This window comes from Pteropus vampyrus, unplaced genomic scaffold (genome assembly GCF_000151845.1).
Source record: "Pteropus vampyrus isolate Shadow unplaced genomic scaffold, Pvam_2.0 Scaffold354, whole genome shotgun sequence".
Classification (NCBI taxonomy): Eukaryota; Metazoa; Chordata; class Mammalia; order Chiroptera; family Pteropodidae; genus Pteropus; species Pteropus vampyrus.
Window position 1 is genome coordinate 1,730,984 of NW_011889135.1, and position 10,463 is coordinate 1,741,446.

At 36.9% G+C, this 10,463-nt stretch overlaps 1 protein-coding gene across 7 annotated transcripts in view; it reads left to right on the forward strand.

The window, feature by feature from the left end:
* SMARCA2 (SWI/SNF related, matrix associated, actin dependent regulator of chromatin, subfamily a, member 2) overlaps positions 1 to 10,463 on the forward strand; it is a 164,151-nt gene that overhangs the window by 144,235 nt on the left and 9,453 nt on the right. For all 7 annotated transcript variants that reach the window (XM_011379109.2, XM_011379110.2, XM_023522681.1 and 4 more), the window contains 3 exons: positions 5,280 to 5,385; positions 5,851 to 5,952; positions 7,745 to 7,877. In XM_011379109.2, coding sequence (XP_011377411.1) covers positions 5,280 to 5,385; positions 5,851 to 5,952; positions 7,745 to 7,877 — 341 coding nt within the window. The remainder of the gene's footprint in view (positions 1 to 5,279; positions 5,386 to 5,850; positions 5,953 to 7,744; positions 7,878 to 10,463) is intronic.

Consider the following 10,463-nt stretch of genomic DNA (forward strand, 5'->3'; position numbering starts at 1 on the left):
TGGTGATATAAATAAAGGTTGATCATTATCCCCTTTAGACATAATTTCTCTGGGAAAAATCAGATTAGATTTTTGACTTACTGTATGTTTTCAAAGAAGGTAACCCAATAAAAGTGTTTGAGACCTACTTTATTTATGAATGATAATATGGTTCCAAATCACATTAGATTATAAATCTTCATTCTAGTCCTTATTAGTTAATGCCTTTTTTAAAAGCTAGTTGAAGTTGTACTGTATTTACAATTTGATATCCTGTGTTCTTTTTTTTTTTTTCTTTTTTTTAAGTGAATGTAATAACAAGCATTTTTCTATTCTTTAAGGCAAGTACATAATTTTAGACTCCGGCATCTACACGTATGAGTATATATACATAAAAGCATATATGTATAGACATATGAGTATTTTATATACATTATACTTCTACATTATATATATACATGTTATACAGATATACTTTATATACATGTGCACACTACATAAATGTGTACATACAAATACACATATATCTATGTATACATACATATATACAAAATATATATATCCGTATTAGCCTAAAGTATTTTACCAAAAGTAAAACTGTACTTCAGCGTATGATTGTATTTAAGACTCTCGATAAAGCCTCAGTGCTTTTCCTATGGAGCTGAGTGAGCCCTATGTGGCCTCCTAACACTGGGCATTTACCTTGCATTTACCTGATGTAACCTTATTTTTGTTGATAACTCAGGCATATTATATATGTACAGTCCTTAACATAAATAACCCTTGGTGATTTTTAACAGCTACCAATTCTACTACCAAAAGCAAGTCTATACCCATTCTTTTCTGTTTTGCTGTTACCTCATATGTGCTTCCAGAGGCTAGGAAGTCAGCTTTCCACGCATTGTAGGAATATCATCAGCCACTACTAAATAAGATTCGGATGAGAGATCTCAGTAGTGAATGTGGAATGAAGGTGCTTGTTTTACCTGACTGGCTGACTTGGGTTTCTGGGGCTTTCTGGATAAATGGGATGCTACTCTAAGTGCATTTTTAAATGAAATGTATTAAACCTCACAGGAATCTGACCCTGAAAAGTGGCATCTTGCTTTCACCTACTGCCCTCTGATGTTGACCCAATTTTGTAGTTTTCTTCCCAAATCATCTCCTGTGTTTGATTCCTTTAGGACTATAATAACTTTTCTGTAGAATCCTTCCAACTCTAAGTGGGTATTCTAAATCGCGACATCATTTTCTTACAGAGGCAAGGTAGCCACATTTTTATATTCATTAACGAAACCTATTTCGATTTTAGTTAAAATTTCTTTTTCACAAGTATGTATTAGAAATGCTTGTCAGCAGATCAGCCGGGGAAGATAAAAAGCGAATCATAAAGCAGGGGGGAAAAAAATGGAAAGACTCTCACCCAATATATCTTTTTGGTTTGGGCTTATTGAAAATGCATGATAGCCAGTACTTTAAAGGAATGGTTTCTTAGGTATCATTTCAGTCTTCTGCTCTCTTCTAGCTATACCTAAACTGTAATCAGAGGTAAATCTGATATTGATGTAATGTTTGTAATGTATGCAGTCAGCATTTTAGAATCATAGTAGTATAAATGTGAAATTATTGCCATTTGGTTTATGGAGGTAATGGGGAAAAAAATGTTCCCATAGCAGAGTGCATCTCAATTGTGTGTGTGTGTGTGTGTGTGTGTGTGTGTAAAAGTGTAAGTATAAGCTATACAGCAGGGTTTCAAACCACAGAGGGCTTTTCCATCTCACACAACATGTCATCATGAACATGTGTCCCTGTGCCCAGTGGCCTCTGTGGAGGAAATATGCATGCCTACTGGCGCCTGTAAACTTATTACGTGCATTGAGTTCCTTTAAATTTTGTATTTCTGGTTACGCTTCTCCCTATCTCTTATCAGGGTCACGTTTCTTATTCTGTTATAGATCATTGTACAAGATAGATCTGAAATTACAGACCATCAGTGGAATCCTTTTTTGAAGGAGGGGTGTGGGTATCACTTTTGTGATGGGAAGCAGCACACTTCGAGGTAACAATTTATACTTAGGCCTTAAATTGTATAAAATCACATAATGGAAAATACCTCGGGAGTAGGATAAGCATTTCAACAGAAACAAAACACCTTCTGCAAACCATTGTACAATTAGTCCATTGTTCTGTACTTAAAAAAAAAAAAATCCAGCACTGGTTAAAAAAAAAAAAGGCATTTGAAAAGGTATATTGAAAAAGCCTTTGCTCAGCTTAAGTTTGAGAAAGAAATGTCAAGAATTCAAAACTCTTATCAGGCTGCTACACTTCCACTTTTTAAATTTTTTTTAACCTTTAATTTAGAAAAATACAAGTTGCTGTGGCTATTCATTAACGAGTGGTCGTATGACCTCTGTGCATTCTGTAGGTTATGGAATAGCTGGATGTCCTCCAGGACCTTTTGGCCTTTCCTGCCTAAGCTGGCCATTAAATCCATTGCCTCTCATAGGGATGGGGAGAAAGATTTTCACACCCAGTGTGGAGGAGAGAGAAAAATACATAGAACAATTAATTCTGAGCAGTGACGTACTGAGAGTTAGTTTAATTAATATTAATATTGAGAATTTCTTCCATTTTTATGGAGAATGAGTTATTGATCCTGGATGGATAATAAAATATTTGAAGAGTAGAAAAGGCTAGAGACCCTTCCAGCCATGAAGTAAGAGGTGGATCAGCTCTGGAGACTTGGAATTAGTCATAAAGGGGGGTCGGCTATGGTATTTGGGATATACAAGAAAAAAGGCCTTGGTACTTGGAGGTACATAGGAGAAGAGTCAGGGCAATAGTACAGATTCGATTTGCAAAGAATGAGCTGAAGAGGACTTTGAAAGCCAAACTGAGATGTTTAAACGATGATGGAGCCAACATAGCCACACGAAGATTTACTAAGACAGCTTCCAGGTTTTCCTTTCGCCCATGTCCTCTGTTCTTAGGAGGCCGGGGGGAAAAAAAAAAAAAGTGGGATAGGATTATTTTGAAACGGAATCAATTTGTCTCATTTTACAGTTTTGGCCTGAGTCTCAGAACAGTCAGCTCTCTCCTTTATGAGAGCATGTAACTCTGGACTGGTCTCCATATAGAGTCTAGAATTCTGACCTGAGGACAGGGATGTCAGACCAAGATTGTTTGAAGTATTTTGGCCCTGTTAGAAAATCACACTCTTGGTGCCTGCTGTTTATTTCTTACTTTACCAGTGGCACAGTTGAAATTAAGAGTATGTCTGTCACAGGTGTACAAAGCAAAGATGTACTTGTAATCTGTCAATAGAAAAATGACACCATCAGTTGGCAGTGTAGAAAATGACACCGTGTGGATGTCATGGAAGGTCAGGTGTTAAGTCCAAAATTACAAAGAGGTCTGACTTGTTGATTGTTGCTGGGTTATAAAGAGTGCTGATTAAAAAGAAATCACTGATAGAAATAGAAAAACTAATACTATAAATTGCCTTTCAGATATTCCTTTTCAAATAGGTAAAATGTTTGTATATATAAATCTCAGGGTGGTAGAAAAAGAATAGACCAGAAATTGTGACCCTATGTTGAAGGTCACAGTAAATAAAGTAGGTTTGTCATATATTATGTGGTATAACTTATGGAGGTACAGATGCATTTCTCAACCTGGGAAGGGGGGTAGGGGTAGCTATTAGTATGCAAGAACACCTTGGTTCTTGCCAGAATGATCTAAAAATCCAGTTCCCTATTAAACTGCAGTCTTCTTAAACCTCATGTGTTTGCCCGATTTTAGTATTCATGAAGCCCATATATGCATTAAAAAAATAAAATAAAACAGTGACCCAGTAAAACAGAAAAGCTCGCCCATCCTTTTGACAGAGGATTTTCAGTTAATTTATGCAGCCCCTTTGCACTTCAGCATTTTCCCCACTGGTTGCTAGGCAACCATTTGAGTTACTGCGCATGCCTTTTTTATGATAACTGTCATCATGATTATTTTTTAATTATTCAACTGGGACTATGGATTAAAACAGCACATTGTCACTCATTTTTTACTGTTGCTTCTAGCATTCTCGCACACTCCTAGAATCACCTTCTGAAATTTATATGGTAGTGATTTATGGTTATTTTTTTGATATTTCTGGCTTCACAAAGGAGATAGATATGGCATCGTAAGAAAAGTTGAGATTTTTGTGAAAAATGCCTACACCATATCTCACAAGCTGTTATTGATCTGGGTAGGCCAAGTCAGATATTAGGCTCTTAAATCTAAATTACTTATATTTTATTCCTTTAACCATGTCCGCTTCTGATATTAAGTGATATTAAAAGCTTATGTTGCTTTATAGTCTGTTTTTTAAAATTACAAAATGCTAAGCATTTGTTGCTATTAAATCTGCTCGCAGATACTATGCACTTGGGAGGAGGGTGCAGCATTAATCGCAGAAACATCAGGCATCTATACTCTCTAAACATGTTTGTTCTTTTCTGCCCAAATTGTTCCGTATACACAGAAGTACAGTTAGGTGAGATGAAAGGGTTCCTCTGGCGGATAATAAAGGTATGTGTGGTACACAGTGTGTAAAATACTCTAAAAGGAACAAGACCGAAAAGATAGTCACTAGGTACATACAAAAGCTTTTCATTTGGGTTCCAGAGTATATTCCAACATATTTTCTAAATAAAAAGTAAATATGAAGACAAAAGAATGTGGAAATAAAGCCTGTTTTGTTTTTGTTTTTTACCAACTCAGTTTTTATTCATTTGAAAATGGGATTTTGGTTGAATGGGATATTTGTTTTTTTTATTAAAAATTATTGGGGTGACATTGATCAACAAAATCCAATAAAGTTTCAAGGGTACACGTCAACAGTATGTCGTATATATATTGCATTGTGTGCTCACCACCCGTAGTTAGATTTCCTTCTGTCACCAAATATTTGACCCCTTTTACCTCTATCTACCTCCCCCTCCCCACCTTTGAATAGGATATTTTAAATGTTTCTATAAAAATGAAGAGACATGTTTGTTCTGAAAGAGAAATCCACAGTGGACTTCCCATATCATATGTGTGACAGAGTGGAGACCTAATGGTATTTTAATGTGATTTCGAAGTTTGCATAAGGGACATTAATCTCCAGTAGAGCTGTAGAATTTTCCTTGATTTAAAGAGCCCCACGTGTATATGCATGGGATGCCAATTTGCTTTTTTGACATTTTCTGAAATAAAACCTTTCCTCAGTGGTGCATGATCTGTTTGTTATGTTTTTGTTTGTTTCCCTCACCCTACAGTTCAGGGCGACAGCTCAGTGAAGTCTTCATTCAGTTACCTTCAAGGAAAGAATTACCAGAATACTATGAACTAATTAGGAAGCCGGTGGATTTCAAAAAAATAAAGGTAGCTATTCTGTTTACAAACTTATTTTTAATAAAGGAGAAACGTAAATTCACTTAAATGATGATAGGACATGGCAGTGGCATCTTGTCTGACAGCCGCCGACACCCATCCAGGGCTTGTCACTAGAAAGGTTGGGATGTCCTTGTGCCTTTTACGTGTGTGTTATTTAATCATTATACTGAGAGCTCATATTTTATTATATTGCATTTTATTTAAGAAGTTTCAGACTTTCCAGACCCATTGCTCTTTCTCTTCCCCATCATACACTCCTTCCTCCTCCATACAGGAAAGAATGCTAGTGGGAGTGTGGGCTCAGTGAACGGCACCCTCTGGAGTTGCCCCGCACGTCCCGGGCAGGGCCGTGTGCTGAGAAGAGAAAGGGAAACCCAGGCTTTGTTAACCAAGTAACGACTGTTGCATTTTCTCTACCTCTTCTTTCCTCTGTTTATCCAAAATTTTCATTAGGAAAGAATTCGTAATCATAAGTATCGGAGCTTGGGCGACCTGGAGAAAGATGTCATGCTTCTCTGTCATAATGCTCAGACGTTCAACTTGGAGGGATCCCAGGTCTGTCTTTAGTGCTTATGTTCTTTTAAGTAAAATATTTCGGGGGTTTTTTGTTTGTTTGTTTGTTTGTTTGTTTTTTACCATTTGAACCATTGTTACTACCCTGGCAGAAGAAAAATGAAAAATAAAAGCCCATATTCCATGCTACCTATATAAGTAAGTTGATGCTTTGGCATTTTTATATTACTGCCACCTCCTCTGTACCATAGCTATGCTAACTCCTACTCATGCTTTCCTTAAAGCCTCTGCTTCTAATTAGAGGAGGGATTCAAGTAAATCACTTATTGTGATGCTTAAAAGTGGGAGGTCCAGTTTTTGCTTTTATAGAGATTGTGCCTTCAATTATATTTACCTTCATTTTTCTGATTGTAACCTTGCATCAGGAGCTAGAACTACTATAATTTAAAACAAAAATACAGAAAAAATAACCATTGCCTTAATTGCTTAACAAGAAATGCTTTTCATCAGGCCGCTTGCAATTCTCTTTACTCCTTGTCTCCAGAGGAAGCAAGCATAAGAATATATAAGTGACACTGAATTTATTAAAATAACTAGCGGGATGACACTTTCATTAAAATTACACCTCAATTCTACTCACCTTTTGTAGGGACTCCCGTTTTCCTATCTATTTTTCTGGCCTAATGCCTCCATACCCATGAAGTGGAAGGAACAAGAAGAGAGGTCAGTGTGCCTGCCAACCGTGCAGTGTCACGCCATTGAATTCCTTAAGCCTCTTTCTTGATCTTCATGTCAATTCTGGTCTCTAAACTGGAGAATGAGAATCCTCAGGATGTGCCTTGAACACACTGTACATTTCTAGGTTAACAGCAGTGAACAGTAGTAGTATTTTGACCGAAACAGTAGGTCTAGAAAACAAACCTTGAGTTTTTAAGACACTCTTCAAAGGAAGATGAAAACCAGGACATGGTAAAGACACGTGTCAACAGGGAAGTCTTTTTGACTGACCGTTTATAGTTTCTGGATAGATTTTTGGGTTCTTTATAATACTGTGGCAATGTTGTAATACGTACCCTGTCCCTTTCCAGTCCACAACCTCCCTGTCTGCCCACACTCACTCTCTTAGACCTGAAATGGGGTGATAAATGGCCTCTTGACAGGCTTCTCTCCCAGTCCATCCTGGATAGTAGTTTATCTTTTTCTACCCACCTTCTTATCCTGTCCGTCTACTGCCCAGCAGCTTTGTGGTTACCTATGCACTATTAAAGTCTAGAATGAACTTACTCTCCATAGGCTGTTTTCTAAAGTCGTACCCTACCCTGACTCTTTAGCCTCATTTTCTGCTGCCCCTCCACCTAAACAGTTCAAGGTCCAGTCATACTGTTCCCCTAAACACCTGCTTCCAAGACATGCATGCAGTTGTAAGGAATAGTAGAGGGCCGGTGTACCCTTGACCTCATCACAAGATAGTAACATGTTGTGTAACATAGTTCGATGTCATAACCCGGAAGTTGACATTGGCACAATCCCAGGTACATCTTTTTTATTCCTGCCTCCCCACCTTTCTCAATTACTCCCCTTTACTAAAAAGCCCCTCTGAAATCATTTCAACTGCACATGGACTTTCTCCTATAAGAATATGTGTGTCTGTATTTGACTTGGGTATTTTCCTGTTTGGTTTTCCTATTGGCGTAAAAGCTAACATTGATGTTTCTACAAAAACTCACGCAAAATAAAGCTGGTGTTTTGCGTAAGGAAGGGAAAAGCATGCTGCACTTGTGAATCTTGGGCCCTCAGCTTGCAGTTTTTAACAGATGCCGCTTCGACCCTTTAGATCTATGAAGACTCCATCGTCTTACAGTCCGTGTTTAAGAGTGCGCGGCAGAAAATTGCCAAAGAAGAAGAGAGCGAGGACGAAAGCAATGAAGAGGAGGAAGAGGAAGATGAAGAGGAGTCAGAGTCGGAGGGTAAGCTTAGGTGTCAGGTTCCTCCACTGCTTTGCCCCTTGCCACCTGCCTTGATTTTTCCACAGAGGCAAACAGAACAGACATTAGGCAAATCTGGATTCCAGTCTCTGTTCTACCATGTCCTTGCCAGGCAACTTTGGACAGTATACTTAACCCAGCTCAAGCTCCTTTTCCTCCTCTGTAAAACTGAGGTACTAAACATGCCCCCCTCCCAAGCATATAAAGGGGTTCACTGAAGGTTGCCTTTGAAAATCAGTGTAATTATACATTTTCTACCAACAATGGGGTTAATACCTCCTCCTGTCTGCTCTTGATTTAGCACAGTGGTTCTCTAACCAGAAGGGATTGATAGAGCATTTTTAACTGGGCTCCATCCCTGAGTTTCAGATTGAGTAGCCTGTGGAGGGGTCTCAGAGTCAGTATTTCTAACAAGTTCCCAGGGGATACTGCTGCTGCTGGGCCCAGGACCACACTTCTAAAAACACTGCTTTAGAAAATAATAGTCCCCCAGAGTTGAAACTGTGGTCCATTTTATCCATCATGGATCAGCTTTGTTTAAAATGTTGATATTTTGTTCATCATACATTTTTTTTGGCATTAATTTTGAGTTTTTTAAAATATTGCATTAGAATATTATTTATCTTGATTACTGAGTTTTGGTGGCCTCTTAAATTTTGCACCCAAGGCAGGTACCTCCCTTGTCTTAACGTAGTCACAACCCTGACTGATAACCTTAATATTTCAAAGGTTAAATCTACCTTCAAAAATCTAAAACATCCTCTCACCTAATTATATTTTTACCCCATACCTCTTCTCAAAGTAAAAAATCTCACTAGTTCGTGGTCTGCCATGCAAAACAGAATAGATATGGTTTTTAAAAAATGTATTAGGTTTGTTCCTAATTACATACTTAGTACAGAAAACCTAGAAAATATTTTTTACAAAAGGAAAATTTGTATAATTTTATTACCTTATATACATTTAATATTTTGAGAAGTTGCCTTCTAGTTTTTTTATACATAAGTATTTTGTATCTCATGATTTTTGTTTATTATGAATATTTTCCCATAGCAATCAAGTTTTTCTACAACTATGTATATTACCATTCATTAATGAATGTACCTAAGTGTATTAATCTCACTCCAAATAATGCTGTCCTGAACTTTCTTACCCATAAATCATTGCAAACATTTTAAAACATCTGATGCATACGTATTACCACAGAGAATAAAGTTTATATCCTTGCCAGCAGTGTACATAAGTGTTTCTCCATACCCACATCTGTTCTCAGTATTATTCCTTTGAGTGATTCTGCCTTTTATTCATTAATTTAACCATTTTCAGTTTCTTATGATTATTACCTAATTTTAATATCGTCCCTAGCATTTGACGAATAAGTCTATATAATCTGTCTCAGCTAGATAGTTCCTTATTTTAGAACCATATTTCTAATTTGTTTTCAAATAGCTGCCTTCTCATTTTATCTGTCAGTTTATTTTCTTTATCCATTCATCTCTTGATAGGTTGTTCCCGTATCTTGGCTATTGTAAATAATACTGCAGTGAGCATGAGGGTGCATATATCTTTGAGTTACTGTTTTCGTTTTCTTCAGCTAAATACCCAAAAGTAGAATTGCTGGATCATATAGTAGTTTTTAATTTTGGGAGGACTCTCCATACTGTTTTCCATAGCGGCAGCACTGATGTACATTCCCACTAACAGTATACAGTGATTCCCACTCTCCCATCCTTGCCAACACTTGTTCTTTATTGATTTATTGATGATGGCCATTCTGAGGTGTGAGGTGATATCTCATTGAGGTTTTGATTTACCTTTCCCTGATAATTAGTGATGTTCAGCACCTTTCGTGTACCTGTTAGCCATCTGTATGTCTTCTGTGGAAAAAAAATGTCTATTTAGATCCTTTGCCCGTTTTATATTGGATCGATGGGTTTTGTTGTTGTTGTTATTTAATTGTATGAGTTCTTTATATATTCTGGTGATTAATTATTTATCACATATATGACTTACAAATATTTTCTTTCATTCAATAGATTCTTAACTTTTCATTTTGTTGATGGTTTCCTTTGCCTTGAAGAAGTTTTTTAGTTTGATATAGTTAGTCCCACTTGTTTATTTTTGCATTCAGTCTTTGCTTTTGGTGTCAAATCCAAACGATCATCTCCAAGATTGATGTCAAGGAGCTTACTGCCTGTGTTTTCTTCCAGAAGTTTTTTGATTTCAGGTCTTATGTGCAAGGTTTTGATCCATTTTGAGTTAACTTTTGTGTATAGTGTAAGATAGCAGTCTAGTTTCATTCTTACGCATGTGACTGTCCAGTTTTCCTAACACTATTTATTAAAGAACTGTTCTTTCTCCATTATATGTTCTTGGCTCCTTTGTCATAAATTTTTTGACCATATATGCATGGATTTATTTCTGGGCTCTCTAGTCTGTTCCATTGATATATGTTTTGATCACCATACTGTTTTGATTGCTATAGCTTTGTATTATAGTTTGAAATCAGGAGCTGTAGTGCCTCTAACTTTGTTCTTCTTTCTCAAGATTGCTTTAGCTATTCAGGCT